General features: G+C 37.8%; 1 protein-coding gene across 1 annotated transcript; it reads left to right on the plus strand.

Annotated features, from left to right (window-relative positions):
* The first annotated feature begins 1,907 nt into the window (after positions 1–1,907).
* Positions 1,908–3,840, plus strand: LOC138902401 (uncharacterized). The gene is made up of 5 exons (XM_070190266.1): positions 1,908–2,175; positions 2,356–2,616; positions 2,842–3,079; positions 3,338–3,417; positions 3,665–3,840. Exons 1-5 carry the CDS (start codon positions 1,908–1,910, stop codon positions 3,838–3,840), a joined length of 1,023 nt encoding a protein of 340 aa, XP_070046367.1.
* Positions 3,841–20,877: the final 17,037 nt, after the last annotated feature.

The following is a 20,877-nucleotide window of genomic DNA, read 5'->3' on the forward strand; positions in this document are numbered from 1 at the left end:
CGTACAATTAGAGGAAGTGCGGCTTCATCACACTTTTGTGCGACCACAGAAAGCCATACCCACCAGTCAGTCTCAAAGTGCGGACCACACACAGAATTGTGCGGCCGCACAACCTTCTCAGGGGAAATTTTGTCAGATATTATTAGCTGGGTATAAATAGATATTTTGTCATTTTTAGGTCACGTTTTGTGCACCTGAACACTTAGAGCCTTTTTTATTTACAATATTGGGCAATTGTGTGCTAGTTTAGCATTTAAACATTAAATTTTTTTTCCTTAATCAATTATTATGCATTTTATCTTAGTTTCTTCTTTAATTTCTTCATTGTCCATGAGTAGCTAAACCCTTAGCTAGGGTTGTGACCCAGTCCTAGTAAGGGTACTTAATGGGTGATAGATTTAGGGCTTATTTGTGATTGGGTATATGAATTTTAGCCTAGTTCTTGCTTGAATTTGAGAATTGATGGTTGCAAACATTGATTCATGCCTAATTGACTTAGTCTATACTTGAGAAAGTGAGACTAAGTCTAGGAAAACTTGGCTAACAGGAGAGTGGGGTGAACTCAAGAAATTGATAGCTCTAATTAAAGGGTCGAATCTAGAGATTGTAAGACCCGACTTGAGCATTTATCACTTGTTCCGTGAGATACCCATTTGGACTTGAGAAAGCCGAATTGGGAAAAATTACTCAAACTACCGAGGGGTATAGAGAGAGTAATTACGTGTGAGTGCTATATTGTATCCCGATCAACCAAACATGCCCTAAAGCTATAAATCCGTTAGGTAATCAACTAGGCGGAAGTCGCAACCCTAGATCTTTTATAATTTGAAAAACAACCAAAACCACAAACATTGTCTCTTAGCATTACAATTTCAAGAATTAGCATAAAAGTAGAAGTAGAAACAACAATTGAAAATATGGAAGTGTAATTTTAGGCACGTCATACATTCACACTGGGTATATACCTAATCCCACATCAAGCTCCATGTGGAATCGACCTCGACTCGCGTTGGGTTTTTATTATTGCATCGACCACCTCGCAACCTAAATTAGTTGTGTGAGTTTGGGCGACATCACTATGCTGCGGTTGATGGACACTATGACTCATGCTGGTTTATTTTCGGCAGACCCAGCCACATTGCAGGCAGGCGGGGGGTACGGACCCCTACCGCAAAGGCTCATGGGCAGGCAGCTGTTGTATATCATACCCAGGGTGCACTACCCATGGGTGGAGCCCAGCCAGTGGAAGCAGCTACACCTAAGCCCAAACCACCTCACAACAATTAAAAATGTGGAAGTGTAATCTTTGGGGGTGAGCGACATGAGGATCCCCAGGAGTTCATTGATCGGTGCAGGGACAGACTGCACAACATGAGGATATTAGAGTCTCATGGGGTAGACTTCGCTACTTTTCAGCTAGAGGGCAGGTCCCGTAGGTGGTGGAAGTCTTATCTTCTTGGCAGACCAGCAGATTCTCTACCCATGACTTGGGACAGGTTCCCCCGTATTTTCCTGGATAGGTATATTTCACCTTGATATCAGTGATCGATTATGAGGCGAGGTTCTCTGAGTTATCTCGCCACGCACTTATGATACTCCCCACTGATGCAGAGAGAGTACAGAGGTTTGTTGCGGGTTTGCACACTGGAATTCAGGCCACTATGGCCCGAGAGGTTGAGATGGGTACTTTTTATGAGCTAGTCGTGGAGATAGCCCAGAGGATTGAGGGTGTGCATCGGCATAGCCGAGAGCAAATTATGAGAGATAAGTGGTTTAGATATTCTAGAGAGTTTAGAGGTGCTCCGTCTGGGGGTAAAGGTCGGTTCGTGAGAGGGCAGTCTAGCAGGCCCCCATATCCAGCACCACCGCCTCCTCGGGGTGCTCCAGTGTGACCTTATTTCAGTGCTATGCCAGAGAGTTCTTATCGCCCACCAGCTATTCAGGGTTCTTCCAGTGGGTATTCAGGACACCGGGGCCAGACTTCCAGTCAGCATCCCATCACACCGAGAAGTTGTTACGAGTGTTGGGATTTCATTCACATGCGAAGATACTGCCCCAGGCTTCGGGGTAGACCAGTGCAGCAGGGTCAGCAGCCTATGATTACTACACCAGTTGCTCCACCAACCGTCCGACAACCTAGAGTTGAAGAGCAGGTGGGTAGGGGCCGTCCTAGAGGTGGAGGCCAACGAGGTGGCGCTCCAAATCGGTTCTATGCCTTTTCGGCCAGACCAGATGCTGAGGCCTCAGATGTCGTGATCACAGATATTATTTCTATTTGAGGCAAAGATGCCTCCGTATTATTTGATCTAGGGTCTACATATTCCTATATGTCATATCTTTTTGCTCATTTACTAGGTGTTTCTCGTGAGTCCTTGGGTACTCCTATTTATGTGTCCACTCCTGTGGGCGATTCTGTTATTATGGATCGGATCTACTGGTCTTGCATTATTACATTCTGTGGTTACGAAACTAGAGCAGATATTCTGCTGCTTGAGATGACTGACTTTGAAATAATCCTGGGCATGGATTGGTTATCTCCATATCATGCCATCCAAGATTGGCATGCCAAGACTGTTACCTTGGCTATTCCAGCATTGCTTAGGTTGGAGTGGAAGAGTTCGTCTGTTAGTGCATCTAATCGGGCTATTTCTTTTTTGAAGGCTCGACACATGGTCGAGAAGGTTTGTTTGGCTTATCTAGCCTATGTTCGGGATACTACTGCAGAGACTCCGACTATTGATTCAGTGCCTGTAGTTCGGGAGTTCTCCGATGTATTTCCTTCAGATCTTCCAGGCATGCCACCAGATCGTGATATTGATTTCTGTATTGACTTGGCTCCAGATACCCAGCCTATATCTATCCCACCATATTGCATGGCTCCAAAAGAATTGATGGAGTTAAAAGAAGAGCTTGAGGAGTTACTAGCCAAAGGGTTCGTTAGACCGAGTGTATCTCCTTGGGGTGTACCAGTATTATCTATGAAGAAGAAGGATGTAACGATGCAAATGTATATTGATTATCGCCAATTGAACAAAGTCAGTATTAAGAACAAGTACCCGTTGCCACGTATTGATGATCTGTTTGACCAGTTGCAGGGTGGTAGGGTATTCTCTAAGATCGACTTGAGGTCGGGGTAGCATCAGTTGAAGATTCGGGATTCAGATGTTCCGAAGACTGCTTTCCGGACTAGATATGGTCATTATGAGTTTATGGTGATGTCCTTCGGTTTGACTAACGCCCCGACGACATTCATAGATTTGATGAACAGGGTATTCAGGCCATATATTGATTCGTTTGTCATTGTTTTCATTGATGACATTTTGATATACTCACGCAGCAAAGAGGAGCACGAGCAACATATGAGAATTGTGCTTCAGACGCTGCGGGAACAAAAGTTATATGCTAAGTTCTCTAAATGTGAGTTTTGGCTAGATTCTGTAGTATTTTTGAGGCATATTGTATCGGGCGAGGGTATTAAAGTTGATCCCAAAAAGATAGAGGCAGTTCAGAATTGGCATCGTCCCACTTCGGCGATTGAGATCAGGAGTTTTCTAGGTTTAACAGGTTATTATCGTCGGTTCGTGGAGGGCTTTTCATCTATTGTAGCACCTTTGACAAATTAACCCATAAGGGTGCTCCGTTCTGATGGTCTGATGTTTGTGAGGCAAACTTTCAGAAGCTCAAGACAGCATTGACTACAACACTGATGTTAGTGTTGCCTTCCAGTTTGGAGATGTATATACAGTTTATTGTGATGCTTCACGCATTGGTTTGGGCTGTGTATTAATGCAGGAGGGGCGAGTTATTGCATATGCTTCATGTCAACTGAAACCCCACTAGAAGAATTACCCGTTACATGATTTGGAGTTAGCTGTGATTGTTCACGCTCTTAATATTTGGAGGCATATTTGGTGTGCCTTGTGAAGTTTACACCGATCATTGCAGTTTACAATATTTGTTCAAGCAGAGGGATTTAAATTTGAGGTAGCGCAGATGGCTGGAGTTAATGAAAGATTATGATATCATTATCCTGTATCATCCGGGCAAAGCAAATGTAGTTGCAGATGCCATAAGTAGAAAGGCGGAGAGTATGGGTAGTTTGGCTTTTATTGCAGTAGAAGAAAGGCCATTAGCTTTGGACATTCAGTCCTTGGCTAACAGACTTGTAAGGTTCGATATTTCAGAGCCTAATCTAATTCTTGCGTGTGTTGTAGCCCAGTATTCACTATTTGAGCAGATCAAGGCTCGCCAGTATGATGATCCACACTTATTAGTTCTTCGAGAAACGGTACTATGAGGTAGTGCCAAGGAGGTTACTATAGGCGGATATGGTGTTCTGCGACTCCATAATCATCTATATGTTCCTAATATGGATGGACTGAGGGAAAAGATCCTAGAGGAGTCACACAGTTCTCGGTATTCTATTCATCTAGGTGTTACGAAGATGTATCGTGAGCTGAAGAAGCATTATTGGTGGCGGCGAATGAAAAAGGACATAGTTGAGTATGTAGCTAGGTGTCTAAATTTCCAGCAAGTTAAATATGAGCACCAGAGGCCAGGTGGCCTACTTCAGCAGATGACTATACCAGAGTGGAAATGAGAATGCATTACTATAGACTTTGTAGTTGGGTTGTCTCGGACCTTGCGGAAGTTTGATGCAGTTTGGGTCATTGTCGACAGGTTGACCAAGTTGACATACTTTATTCCGGTTGTGACTACGTATACTTCAGAGAGGTTGGCCCAGATTTATATTCAGGGGATAGTTCGGTTGCACGGTGTGCCAATTTCCATCATATCAGATAGAGGCCCTCAGTTTACTTTACATTTCTGGAGAGCAATACAAAGTGAATTAGGGACCCGTGTAGAGCTCAGCACAGCCTTTCATTCGCAGACCGACGGGCAGTCGGAGGGGACAATTCATATTATGGAGGATATGCTCAGGGCATGTGTGATTGACTTTGGAGGTTAGTGGGATCATTTCTTGCCTTTGGCCGAGTTTGATTATAACAACAATTACCAATCCAGCATCGAGATGGCTCCATTTGAGGCTTTATATGGTCGGCGATGTCGTTTGCCCATCAGATTATTTGAGCCCGGCGAGGCTAAGTTATATAATACTGACTTGGTGAAGGACGCCATGGAAAAGATAAAGTTGATTCAGGAGCGACTTCGTACAGCACAGTCCAGACAGAAAAGTTATGCATAACAGAAAGTGCGTGATTAATCATTTATGGTGGGTGAAAAAGTTCTCTTGAAGGTTTTGCCGATGAAGGGGATCATGAGATTTGGGAAACTGGGCAGTTGAGCCCAAGGTTTGTAGGCCCATTTGAGGTGTTGAGACGAGTTGGGTAGGTTGCTTACGAGCTTGCGTTACCTCCCAGTCTATCGGGAGTTCATCCAGTTTTCCATGTATCTATGCTCCGAAAGTATCACGCCGACCTATCACATGTGTTAGACTTCAGCACAGTTCATCTAGATAAGAGCTTGGGTTATAAAGAGGAGCCAGTTGCCATTGTTGATAAACAGGTTCGCCAGTTGAGGTCCAAGAAGATTTCTGTGGTAAAAGTCTAGTGGAGGGGCCAACCATTCGAGGAAGCAACTTGGGAGGCCGAGGAGAACATGGGAACAAATATCCACACTTATTCAGCACTCCAGGTATAATTCTAAACCCGTTCAAGGACGAACGTTTGCTTAAGAGGTGGAGAATGTTGCGACCCAACCAGTTGTTTTGACTTTTAAAACCCCGTTCCCCTAAATAAAACTCCTCGTATGTGCTTTTACTAATTTATGACTTGCGGGGATGGTTGGTTCGAGATTTGGAAGTGTACGGGTTGAAATCCGAACACTTAGTTCTTTAGTTTGGCTTTAAAAGGCCAAGTTTGACTTCGGTCAACATTTTGAGAAAACGACCCCAGAATTGGAATTTGACGGTTCCAATAGGTCCGTATGATGATTTTGGACTTGGGCGTCTATTCGAATCGGGTTTCGGACGACCCGGGAGTGTTTTGGCGCTTAATAGTGAAAATCAACTATTTAAAGGTTTATGGTTCTTAAAATTTGGTTTGAAGTAGGTTTTGGAGTAAATGAGGTCCGTTTGGAATTTCGAGCCTTGGAATAGCTCCGTATGGTGACTTAAGACTTGCACGCAAAATTTGGTGTCATTCCGAGTAGTTTATGTATATTTCGGCGCGTTCAGAGTAAGTTTCAAAAATTTGAAAATTTCTAAGTCAAATTAATTTGGTTTGGGGTATAATTCTTAATTTTGATGTTGTTTTACACGTTCCAAGGGTTTGAGCTAGTTCGTTTTATGATTTCAAAACTTGTTGGTATGTTCGGGCGGGGCCCCGGGGGCCTCGGGTGTTAACCGGACGAGGCTCGGACCAAGGTTGAATTTTGAAGAGCAGCTGTTGCACCAGGCTTCTGCTGCAACTGCACCTGCGCATAGGAAGCCACAGGTGCGAGGTCGCAGAAGCGAGTCCCAAGCCGCAGACGCGAGAAACGGGGAGGCTGGCACATGCCGCAGAAGCGGGATTTTGGGGCACCTGCTAACGCGCAGGTGCGGTCCTTAGGGCGCAGATGCAAAGCTTGGCCAGGCGAGGGAAATTAGCACCTGGGAGGCTTTTCCGCAGGTGCGGCTAACCCTCCGCAGGTGCAAAAAAGTCTGTTGGATAGAATGTTAAAACGGGGCAAGGCTCAGTCATGTTTAGCCCGTATTTACTCCATTTTTGGGCGATTTCAGAGCTGTCACGACCCAAAATCCCGCCACGGGCGTCGTAATGCCACCTAGTCTCTAATACTAGGTAAGCCGATTTTAATTATATTTTTGAAGCCATTCTTTTAATTAAATAAGTAATCAAAACTAAACAGAGGAACAAATAAGAATATACAACCCCCAAGACTGGTAGTACTGAGTCAGGAACTCTAGCTGAATACATGGAATGATCACGAGGACCAAATATACAATATTGTTTAATTAAAAATTAACAGTACAATGAAATGAACAGACTCCAAGGGACTGCGACGACCAAGCAGCTCTATCTTGAATCCTTGCGATCACACTCTAACTCTGTCCGGGTCCGATACCTCCAATACCTGACTCTGCACAAAAATATGCAGAAGTGTAGTATGAGTACACCACGGCCGATACCCAGTATGTATCAAGACTAACCTCAGTGGAGTAGACGAGGTACAGTCAAGACACTCACTAGTCTAATAACCTGTGCAATATAGTATACAAAATAATACTGGAAAATAACTAGCAATGATAACTACAAAATCAACTAGTGATATAACAACAATGCGATAAGAACATCATAATTATTGCTCAGACGAATAAGGAACACAAGTACAGCCAATTAATCAAGTCCTTCAAATATAAATTCTTTCGCTTATATGTTTTTCAAATAATAATCTTCAGGATATAATACTTTCCAATAAATATATTTTCAAGTAAAAGTCACCATGTGACACCTCATTTCACAATCATAAAAATTACGGGTCTCAGCCCACTTTTTTATTTTTTCACGGCACCTCGTGCCCATATTTCTATCACCATCACACGGACAACTCATATGTCAAAATATCAATGTATATAAGATCCGCATGATCAATTTATTTTCACTAGAGTAAGGTTAAAAATCTTTAAATCAATTAAGAAATCAACGAAGGAATGAAATTATTTTAGAAATTATTTGGGTGAAGAAAATGACATTTCAATTAAAATGAAGCATTTGATTACTACTAATTTGGATGTAAAATTTATTAAATTAAAACATAATAGCAATTTCTTTTATTCGAAATAATTCAATTCTCGAAAACCAGTAAAAACCATAAACACAAATCTGCAGAATCTTGTACAAAGAGCCAAAGCCAACACAATACAACAATGAATACAAAACACATAATAAAATCAACTCACGGAAGAACATAAGAATTGACATATCACGGAAAAACAAAATAACCAAAGGCAAGTGCATCCATAGAAAAATATCAACAAAAGGGCACTCCCGAGGTACCGCCTCGTAGTCCCAAAAGTAAATATGCAATACAAGGGTATCTCCCGGAATAGCGTTCCGTAGTCCCAAAGTAAATATGCAGGGCAGGAGGATCTCCCGAAATACCGTTCCGTAGTCCCAAAGTAAATATGCAGGGCAGGAGGATCTCCCGGAATACCGTTCCGTAGTCCCAAAGTAAATATGCGGTGCAGAGGGACCTCCCGGAATACCGTTCAGTAGTCCCAAAGTAAATATGCAAGGCTGGGGGGTCTCCCGGAATACCGTTCCGTAGTCCCAAAGTAAATATGATTTCAACAACTGCACATCAAGTGCTCAAATATACAACATATCACAAATTGCACATCGAGTGCTCAAATATTTCAACTTGCCATAGAAATCAACAATACATCATTTTCCACAATAAGGAGCCCATGGCTCGACCATATCCGGGAGTGAACAACTCAACAAAATAATATTTCATATAAATTCAAGGTGGCAATCACACTAAATCATCATAGAAAAACAATTTCAACAAACAAGGATCTAGGCATGACAAATAGAGGATTTAATAAGTGCCAATAGTTTCCAAATTAATACATAAGGGCATCTAAGAATTTTAATCAACGAATTTTGCACATATAAACCAAGTACGTACTCGTCACCTCGCATACATAGTTTTCAATTACACAATTTGCACATAATATTCAATGCCTAAGGGGTATTTTTCCCACTCAAGGTTAAACAAGACACTTACTTTTTTGAAGTTATGCTGATATTCCAAAATCGCCTTCTTGCTTGAATTGACCTGTGGACTTCTCAAATCTATCCAAATTAATTGTATAACTTCATTAAAATTCATCGGAAACAATTCCGGATAATAATACGTCGACATAAAAATTTATTCCAAAAAGTCAACACGGGGCCCGCCCCTCGGAACCCGGCATAATTTTCCAAAACCCGAACACCCATTCCGATACGAGTTCAACCATACCAATTTTATCGAATTCCAATAACAACTCGACCTCCAAATCATAAATTTTTGTTTTTGAAAGATTTTATAAAAATCTTGATTTCTTCCATTAAAATACGAATTAAATGATGAATATAATCATAGATTCATGAAATATAACACTTTAGGATATAGAACACTTACCCCAATCCATATGGTGAAGATTGCCTCAAAAATCGCTTCAATCCGAACTCCATAGCTCCAAATATGTTAAAAATGGCTGAAAACCTCAAAATATAGCTATTGTCCAGGTATTTACTCTTCGCGATCGTGGAAAATGCTTCGCGATCGCGAAGCACAAAATTTTTCATCCCCAAAACTGCTCTTCGCGATCGCGAAAAACCAATCGCGATCGTGAAGAACAAACTCCCCAACTCTTCTAGACAGCCTCTAGTATAATGGTCATAACGTTTTATACAAAACTCTAAATGATGAATGGTTTAACTTTCTGAAAACTAGACTCCAAGAACTATAACTTTCATTTGTTTTCTCATTTCCAATTTCCTTATAGATTTCTAGATATAAGCTTTCAAAGTCAGCCCTATGCAACAGAGATTTCCAAACTCTTCCCGGATAGTCTATAGTATATTCACCATAACTTTTTGTACACACCTCCAAATGACAAATGGTTTACATTTCTGAAAACTAAACACAAAGGGCTACAATTTTTATTTTTGGATCATCTCTAAATTCCTTATAGATTGCGAGATATGAGCTTCCAAAGTCAGGTCAGTGCGGCAGGAGTTTCCTCTACGCGATCGCGGAAGCCACAAAATTACTCTTCTCGATTGCGAGCGTTTGTCCGCGATCGCGATGCATACCTCTGTGGCCAAAAACCAGCAACTAAAAATGGCTTAGAAATGGTCCGAAACCACCCCAAAACTCACCCGATCCACTCGGTACCCCGTCCGAACATACCAACAAGTCTCAAAACCTTTTACCGATTTAGTCGAAACCTCAAATCACATCAAACAATTATACCTCAATTCAAGCTTAATGAAACTAAGAAATTTCAACTTCTACATTCGACGCCAAAACCTATCAAATCAAGTCCGATTGATCTCAAATTTTGCACACAAGTCATAAATGACATAATGGACCTATGAAATTTTTCAGAACTGAATTCCGACACCGATATCAAAAAGTCAACCCCCAGTCAAACTTTCCAAAAATTCATCTTTCGCCATTTCAAGCCTAATTCCACTACAGACCTTCAAATAATTTTTCGGACACGCTCCTAAGTCCATAATCACCATACGGAGCTATTGACATCATCAAAATTCTATTCCGGAGTCGTTTGCTCAAAAGTCAACTCTCCGGTCAACTCTTTCCATTAAAGCTTCTAAATAAGGATTGCTCTTTAAATTAAATTCCGAATCTTCAGTAATTCAAACTCTACCACACCCGCAGGTCATAATACATATTGTGAAGCTGCTCGAGAGCTTAAGTCACTGAACGGGGCGTAAATTCTTAAAACGACAAGTCGGGTCATTACATTTTGAGAGGGGATTTCAACTAGCAACTTGAATGTAAGTTAGTTCTACACACTTTGAGATAAATACATAGATTATGGGTAGATTATAACCAGTAAATCTTGAAAATCAAGGATTTAGATGAAAAACCTAGATTTTTATAAAATGAGATTTTAAGCACGAAAATGGTTATGGAATTGGATGGAAATTGTATATTTGAGTTCTTGTGATTATGGGTAACAATTTCCTCCAAATATTTGCGGAATCCGGGCACGTGGGCCCGGGGTGAATTTTAAGATTTTACCATTTTGGATAGGGTAATTTATTTAATAGTCTAATTTCGAATTATTGAATATGTATTAATTATTTTATATAACTTTTGCATAGTTTCGGATTTTTTCGGCATCGAGTTGAGGTTCTTACGCGACATTTTGATCGGGAAGTGGATTTTGAGACAAGGCAAGTCTCTTGTCTAACCTTGTAAGAGGGAAATTACCCCATAGGTGATTTAAATTAATAATTGTTGTTAATTGTGGGGGCTACGTACGTACGAGGTGACGAGAGTCGGTGCGTAGCTACTAATTATGCTATGTCCGGGTAGTTTAGGACTCAAATCATGAATTACGTGTGATAATTTTATCCTTTATTTAATTAAAGTATTGCAACTATTTTGTGAATTGTTAGGGAAAATAGTAAAAGATTGAAATCTCATATACTTGAATTTTTTAATAAAATAATTAATTATTAAAAGAAATTGTACATCCTCTTGTATTAATCTTATAATATATATATATTCTCATTCCGGAGATACATAAGAAAATGTTCTCCTTTCTTGTGGAGCGGGCCGAACGCCTCGGTGGTATAGATGCATCTGTGGATCGCACTGCATGTCCCTTTGACAGTGTACATGATACTCTTGATCGGGACGTACGACCTCGGCAGAAATTGTGCCTAAAAATAATAATTAGACGATACCTTGATATTTTAATTGCAGCTTTTGAAGCTAATTGATAAATTAGGAATTATTGAAATTTAAGGAATTAATCATTTCTGCTTGTTAAGGAAATTATTGTGGTTCACCTGAAAAATCATATTTAATTAATTAATTATATTGTAATATTATTGACCCATAGTGAGTGTCAAAGTCCACCTCTCGTCACTACCTCTTCGAGATTAGGCTTGATACTTACTAGTACACGTTGTTTACGTACTCATTCTACACTTGCTGCACTTTTTGTGCAGGACCTGAGAGAGGTGCTATAGTTGGACCTACCGGCGCGTACCCACGTCATCCCGAGGCTTGGTGGTGAGCTGCCTTTCTGAGCCATTCTGCAGCAACTAATGCCTCTTCTTGTATTTTATTCTGTCTATCTTATTTCAGACATTATTTAGAATTTATATAATCTACTAGATGCTCATACGCTTGTGATACCAGGTCTTGGCACACACTAGTAGAATTTTGGATTTAATTATTTTCTTGGCTTTTAATTTACCAGATCTTTCATATTTCTTTAATTCTTGCACGTAAGAAGAGTTTAATTACTCGGATAGTTTTTAAAGAATTTATGATTTATGTAATTCACTAGTTGGCTTGACTAACTGCGATGTTGGGCGCTATCACGACCTATAGGTGAAATTGGGTCATGACAACATGGTATTATACAGTGATTTTGGACAACTCCGGAGCAGTCCTTAGCACGTTTGAGGACAAATGTATGTTTAAGTGGGAGAGAATGTAACGACGCGTGTCATTCTGCGGATTGAGGCCTTGAGAAGCTCCACTTCAGGTATTGTGACTTGCACGTGTGGTCGGAATTTAATTTTGGAAAGTTCAGAGTTGATTTGGAAAGAAAATCCTCATTTTTGAAGCTTTAAGTTGGAACAATTGACTAAGGTTGGACTTTTGAGTAAACGACCTCAGAATCGAGATTTGAAGGTTCCAATAGGCTCGTATGATGATTGTGGACTTAGGCGTATGTCCGGATCAAGTTTTGGATGACCTGGGAGCTTTACGATGCTTATTGTGGAAAGTTGGCATTTAGGAATAATGTTTATAAATTTGGGTTGAAGTGTATTTTAATATTATCAATGTCCGTTTGGGATTCCGAGCCTCGAAATAGTTCCGTATGGTGATTCTGGTCTTAGGAGCACGTCCGGGTATTAATTTGGAGGCCCGTAGGTCATTTCGAAGTCATTTGGCGAAAGTTAGAAATTTGAAGGTTTTTAAGAAGTTTGACCGGGGTGGACTTTCTGATAGTGGGTTCGGATTTCGATTCCGAAAGTTGGAGTAGTTCCGTAGTGTCAATTATGATATGTGTGTAAACTTTGAGGTCAATCGGACGTGATTTGATAGTTTTCAACATTGATTGTAGAAGTTTAAAGTTTCAAAGTTCATTAAGTATGAATTGGAGGGTGATTCATGTTTTTAGCGTTATTTGATGTGGTATAAAGGATCGACTAAGTTCATATAATGTTTTAAGACTTGTCGGTATGTTTTGATGGGGTCCCGGGGGCCTCAGGTGAATTTCGAATGCTTAACGGATCGAATTTGGATTTGGAGGAGGAGCTGAAACAGTTGGGCATCTGGTGCGATCGCACCTGCGCTAAAAGGGCCCGCAGGTGCGAGCTTGCAGAAGCGAGCCATGAGTCGCATAAGCGGAAATTCGTGGGCTGGCCAGGCACCGCGGGTGCGAAGAAATTTGCCGCGGGTGCGTAGACCGTAGGCGCGAGAGTTTTGCTGCGGGTGCGAGGACCGCAGGTGCGATGAAATCATCGCAGGCGCGGTGTTTCCCATTGAGGGCGCGAAGATCGCTGGGTAGTGAGTGTTAAAACATGGGGGTTTGAGCATGTTTGCTCATTTCTTCATTCTTGGACGAGTTTTGGAGCTTTTTGAGAGGGGATTTCAACTAGCAACTTGAAGGTAAGTTAATTCTACACACTTTGAGTTAAATACATAAATTATGGGTAGATTATAACCCGTAAATCGTGAAAATCAAGGGTTTAGATGAAAAACCTAGATTTTGATAAAAATGAGATTTTAACCACGAAAATGGTTACGGAATTAGATGGAAATTGCATATTTGAGTTCTTGAGATTATGGGTAATGATTTCCTCCGCAAATTTCCAAAATCCGGGCACGTGGGCCCGGGGTGAATTTTAGGAATTTTACCATTTTGTATTAATTATTTTGTATAACATTCGGATAGTTTCAGATTTTTCGGCATCGAATTGACAATTTAACGCGACGTGGTGATCGGAAAGTGGACTTTGAGACAAGGTAAGAGTCGTGTCTAACCTTGTAAGAGGGAATTTACCTCATAGGTGATTTAAATTAATAATTGTTGCTAACTGTGGGGGCTACGTACGCACGAGGTAACGAGATTTCGTGCGTAGCTACTAATATTGCTATGTCCGGGTAGTTTAGAACACAAATCATGAATTACTCTTGATAATTGTATCCTTTAGTTAATTAAAGTATTAGAATTATAACGTAAATTGTTAGAGAAAATAGTAAGAGACTGAAATTTCACATATTTGAATTCTTGTGAAAAATATTTGACTGTTAATGGAAATTGTACATCCTTATGTGTTAATCTTATAATATCTTCTCATTCAGGAGGTTCATAAGAAAATGACCTCCTTTCTTGTGGAGCGGGCCGAACGCCTCGGCAATATAGATGCATCTATGGATTGTGCCGCACGTCCCTCGGCAGAGTACACGACACTCTAGATCGGGCCGTACGACCTCGGCGAAAATCGTGCCTAATAATAATAATTACACGATACCTTGATATTTTATTGCTGCTTGTGAAGCTAATTGATAAATAGGGAATTATTGGAATTGAGAAAATTAATTATTTCTGCTTATTAAGGAAATTATTATTGTTCACATAAATCATATTTATTTAAATATTTCTATTTTAATATTATTTACCCTTAGTAAGTGTCAAGGTACACATTATTGCGTACTCATGCTACACTTGCTGCACATTTTTGTGCAGGTACATATATGTCTAGCGGCCTTGTGGGCGCAGAGATGTGATTAATGCAGGGATTTAGGTGAGTTTCATTCTATATCACGATCCGCAACTAGCAGAGTCTCCTTCAGAGTTATTTATATTTTTTCTGTCCAATTTGTATTCCGGACAGATGCTGTATTTTATTTTACTCCCTAGTAAATGCTCATGCACTTGTGACACCGAATTTTGAGAGTGGTTATGGGTTGTTTGGTATTTTATTTGAGAAAATATTTATCACTTACTTTGTGAGTTCTACCTTTTACTATTTAATTGAAGGAAATTACGATTCAAAATTTTTAAAATGAGTAATTAAGTTAATTGATATTTGTTTAACTCACTAGTTGGCTTGCCTAGCTGTGTAGTTGGGCGCCATCACGACCTTTAGGTGAAATTGGGTCGTGACAACTTGTGACACCAGGTCTTGGCACACACACTAGTAGAATTTTGAATTTAATTATTTTCTTGGTTTTTAATTTATCAGATCTTTCATATTTTCTTAATTCTTGCAAGTAATAAGAGTTTAATTACTCAGATAATTTTTAAAGAAATAAATATATGTTTAAATCATTAGTTAGCTTGCCTAGCTGTGATGTTGGGTGCCATCACGACCTATTGATTAAATTGGGTCATGACAAATAAAGATCCCAAAATTTTAGCAAATATAACAGAATCCTTATCATTTTCTAAATTTAAATCTAACTGAATTGACTACAACTAATTTTAGTTCTTAAAAAATCTCTAAATCCCTAGAACATAGCCTAACTAAATTGATTACAACTCAAATACAATAAATCATCTCTTAAAAAATATCCTTTGATAGACATTTAAAAATATGTGAGAGATTACACCATATATATATATATATATATATATACACACACACTTAAAGAAATTGTATATCGAACGTAGTATAAATATACTATATACTATATATAATCCTCTTAAATACAATGTTCTTTATTTTGTATATAGATAATAGAGCTCTTACGTATATTTTGAAAATATGTATAATGTATTCATATATACTATATGCGTATATTATGGTACTTAGTATATAGTCCTCAAATCCATCTATAGTCCTCGTAAAAACGATGTTCTCTTTACACACACATAAATAATTTTGTACTTTGCCTTTAATCCTTGATATCACGCGATTAAATATTGTCATTTTCAAATGAAAACGTTAAATCACAGCAACGACTCGGAAAAATAAATTCAAGAATGTCAATTTCTATGTATTTAACAATTGATTGACTTTAAAAACGAACAAACAAGTGAAAAAGAGGAAGAAAAGAATACCATTAATATTCGATGAAGATCAAAATAAGTTTGAAGATCCGAAATCCAAATTCATTAGTGGTATCTTCTTCTTGTTGGATTTGTACCTCATTTCTACTTTCATGGATGATAGGACAATTATTTTCATATATAAGTAATTTGGGTGACTCCTCTGAGTGCTCAAACGAGCAGATAAAATTGAAGTGCAAAGAGAAATTAATTTTACACTCATAAAATTATGGAAGATAATGCATGTTGATTTCTCAATATGGTATGGTGAAATAATTGGGATATTAAAGAGAATGAGTGTGTTGTCATAAGTTTGAAATAGGTTGAATATTGCACCATTTAATTAATGAATGCAAAAATTAAGGAGTCAATGCTATTAACTTAATTAAGAGAGGGATATGAAATGTTGTAGATTTTTAAAAAAAATGTATTACATGTAATATTCTAAAAATAGTTGTAACATATTTAAATAAGTACTAAATATGTTTTATTTTGTGTAAATTCCTCTAAAATAAAATCTTCCATATATAAAAGAGATATGTCATAAAATTAAAAATAAGTTTGTAATGACCCACAAAATCATTTGACCTTCGAGGAAATGGGCCTCCATGTAGGGATTTTTATATTGTAGAGCAATTAGTAAGAAAATATTTATATAACCAACATCACTTTTGTTTTATTTCATAAATAGCAAATTTATATAAATATATAGCATAAATTAAATTCCCAATTTTGAAATTTTAAAACTGACCAAAATTTAAGGAATCATCAATCACGTGTATGAGGATTAAATAATAACAGAATTATTACGTTTGGTTCATTAAAATAAAAATAATATATACTAAGAAAATAAAAGAAAGACATGTAAATTTGTGATATTAAATGTGATATAATATTTGTGTAACGACCCGACTTATCATTTTGTGAATTGGCGTCCCGTTCAACTGTTTAAGGAACTGAGCAGCTTGGTAATATGTATTATAACGTACGTGTGCGGTCGGGTTTGGTTTTCGAAAAATTCAAAATTTAATTGAAAGAACAATTCTTATTTTTGAAGCTTAAATAAAAAGAGTTGACCAGAGATTGACTTTTGAGCAAACGACTCCGGAATAGAAATTTGATGATGTCAATAGTTTCGTATGATGATTTCGGACTTAGGCATATCTCCTGATTTGGATTTGGAAGTCCGTAGGACAATTCAACGCATTTTGGGCGAAAGTTGAAAAATGGAAGATTTTTAGAAAGTTTGACCGAGGAGTTGACTTTTCGATATCGTGGTCGGAATCCAGTTTTGAAAATTTTCATAAGTCCGTTATGTCATTTATGACTTATTTGCAAAATTTGAGGTCAATTGTACTCGATTTGATAGATTTCGGCATCGAATGTAGAAGTTAAAATTTGTTAGTTTCATTAGGCTTGAATTGGGGTATAATTCGTATTTTTAGCGTTGTTTGATGTGATTTCAGGACTCCACTAAGTCCGTAATATATTTTGGGACTTGTTGGTATGTTCGGACGGGGTCCCGAGGGGCCCAGGTGAGTTTCGGAGTAGTTTCGGACCATTTCTAGGCCATTTTTAACTGCTGGTTTTTTTGGCTACAGCAGTGTACATCGCAGAAATTTCTATTGCACAGAGCTGACTTTGGAAGCTTATATCTCATAATCTGTAAGGAATTTGAAGATGATCTAAAAATAAAACTTGTAGCCCTTTGATTCTAGTTTCTATAAATGTAAACCATTCATCATTTGGACAGTTGTACCGAAAGGTATGATCGATTAACTGAAACCTGGTACTGCAGTTATTTTGCCTGGCAGTGTGCATCACAGAAATTTCTGCTGCACATGACTTACTTTGGAAGCTTATATCTCGTAATCTATAAGGAATTTGGCAATAATCCAAAAATAAAAGTTGTAGCCTTTTGTATCTAATTTTCATTAATTAAACCATTTGGTAGTTAGAGTTGGGTACAAAGAGTTATGGTTGATACACTACAGGTTGTCTGGGAAGAGTATATGGAAGAGTTTGGTATTTTGAGCATAAGTATGTAATGATCAAAAGGTCCTTTTTAGTTCTAGAGATCGAAAATCAATTTCGAGACTTCCGAGAGTTTGATAATAAATTATAGGAATGATTTGGAATATTTGGTCTAATTTCATCAAGTCACGATTGGGTTTTTAGCGCGAAACATGTGTTAATTGTTTAACGAGCGAAATTGGTATCACATTAAGCAAATGAGCTCCGAATTGAGTTACGATTGAACGACTAGGTTCGTATTATTATTTGTGACTCATAGGAACAAGAATCGTCGAATTACGAGTTATGGAATTAGAGCCTTTTTAGTGAAATATTAAATTGCTGGTGCAAGCAGATTCTAGTGCGGAACTTTAGTGACAGAAAATAGACTTTTAGTGACGGGAAATGAGTTTTAATTAAGCAGTTTCGTTTTTTTTTTGCTCATTTCAACATTTTTGGAGCTAGGGAATTCGGATTTGGGCGCTTTTTTAGAGGATTTTTACCAAATGGATTGGGGTAAGTGTTTCTAACTCGGTTTTCATTATATTTCATGATTCCATGATTATTTTCATCTTTTATTAGTGAATCAATTGGAAGAAAATGGGATTTTTGCAAAGTCTTTCAAAAACAAAAATTTAAGATTTGGAGGTCGATTCATTATCGGAATTTGATAAATTTGGTATGGTTGAACTCGTATCAGAATAGCTGTTTGGATTTCGTGAAAATTCTGTTGGGTTCTGAGAGGCGGGCCCCGCGTTGACTTTTTAATGCAAAATTTTAAGCTGAAGTTTTATTATCCAGAATTATTTTCGATGATTTTTAATGAAGTTATATAATTAATTTGGATAGATTTGAGCTGTCCGGAGATCAATTCAAGCAAGAAAACTATTTTAGAATATCGGCATAACTTCAAAAAGGTAAGTATCTTGCCTAACCTTGAGTGAGGAAATTACCCCTTAGGCATTGAGTCTTATTTGGAAATTGCGTGATTGAAAACCATCTACGCGAGGTGACGAGTACGTACTTGGTTTATATGTGCAATTTATACCGGTTGAAATTTGTAGACACCCCTATATATTAAATTGGAAAATTATTGGAACATAGTAAATCATTTATTTATCATGTCTCGTTCCTTGTTTGCCGAGATTGTATTTTATATGATAATTTGGGGTGATTGCCACTTGGATTTTATGCAAATTCCGTGTGTTTGTTGATTTGATAATTCTTGGAATTAATTTCATTATGGATTTTCCATCTGTAAATAATTAATTAAATAAGCTTAAAAAGAAGCGTTAATATATTTATCAAAAATTTGAATTAAAGAAGGTGTTGTCCTATGCTGAGTTACTTTTCCATCTCTGTTGTTATTTTTAAGGTTTTATATACATTGTGTGGCGCCTTAAGCTATTTGCTTTGAAATTAATTAATTTTTGTTGTATCTTTGGAATTGGTTGTGGTAGGTGGGCAAATTGTGATATGAATTTTTGTATTGTGTTATCGTTTAAACACTCTCCTTAATGTTATTTATGCTTTCTACCTTGCTTGTTAATGATATTTATGTGCTTGATAAGGAAGAGTGTAAAGAACGAACGGTGATGCCGTGCCATGTGAGAGTGTAAAGCACGAAGGGTGATGCCGTGCCATTTGAGAGTGTAAAGCACGAAGGGTGATGTCATGCCATTTGAGAGTGTAAAGCACGGAGGGTGATGTCGTGTCATTCTTAATATGCACGAAGGATAATGTCGTGCCATTTCATTTATATTATCATGTGAGGATGAGAGTAAATGTACGAATGGTGATGTCGTGCCATTATTTTTAAATTATCATATGTTCATGGCACTTAGGGTGTTTCCGTCCATGCGAGGACAAGAGACATACATTATATTGTGATATCTTGAGTTGTTATTGTGCACCTATATTTTCGAAGTTACTTGTAGTCGTTGTTGCTTCCTGTGTGCCTCCCACTTATTTCTTTTATTGTTATTGGCATTTCTCCCACTTAGTTGATATTGTATGCATGGTGAGAAAGAGATAAATGCACAAAGGGTGTTGCCGTGCCAATTGATTTGATTTACATATATATATATACATACATACACATATATATACATACATACATACATACATACATACATATATATATATATATATATATATATATATATATATATATATATATATATATATACGGGTGAGAATGAGACAAGCGCACGAAGGTATTACCGTACCATTCGATGTGATATGTTAAATAAATTTCTTACACCAGGAAAGTTAAGTGAGGTGTCACATGGTGACTTTTACTTGAAAGAATTATATTCGAAAGGTATTTACTTGAAAGAATTATATTTGAAAGATATTTATTTGAAAGAATTATATTCGTAAGATATTTATTTGAAAGTAGTATATTCGGGACATATTTAGTTGTACGGATTACATTCTAAAGATTTTTATTTGAAGAACTTATAGATAAAAGATGTATATTTTGAAGGATTTGATTAATTGGTTGTATTGTATTTATTATTCGTTTAAAAAATATTTATGGTGTTCTTGTTGCCTTGCTGTTTATGTCACAAGTTGATTATTTGTAATGACCCAACGGGTCATTTTAACTTTTAGAACTCCGTTCCCTAAAATAAAATTTTCCGTATGTGCTTTTAATGATTTATGACTTGCGGGGATGGTTGGTTCGGGATTTGGAAGTGTTTGGGTTGAAACCGGAACACTTTGTTCCTTAAGTTGGCCTTAAAGTGCTAAATTTGAATTCGGTCAACATTTTGAGAAAATGACCCCGGAATAGAATTTTGACAATTCCAACAGCTCCGTATGGTGATTTTGGACTTAGGAGCATGTTCGGAATTTTATTTGGAAGTTCACAGTTAAATTAGGCTTGAAATGGCTAAATTAGGAATTTAAGTTTGAAAGTTTGACCGGGGAGTTGACTTTTTGATATCGGAGTCGGAATCCAGTTCTGAAAATTTTATAGCTCCGTTATATCATTTATGACTTGTGTGCAAAATTTGAGGTCAATCGGACTTGAATTGATAGGTTTCGGTACATAATGTAGAAGTTGAAAATCTTAAGTT

This window comes from Nicotiana tomentosiformis, chromosome 12, assembly GCF_000390325.3.
Source record: "Nicotiana tomentosiformis chromosome 12, ASM39032v3, whole genome shotgun sequence".
Classification (NCBI taxonomy): Eukaryota; Viridiplantae; Streptophyta; class Magnoliopsida; order Solanales; family Solanaceae; genus Nicotiana; species Nicotiana tomentosiformis.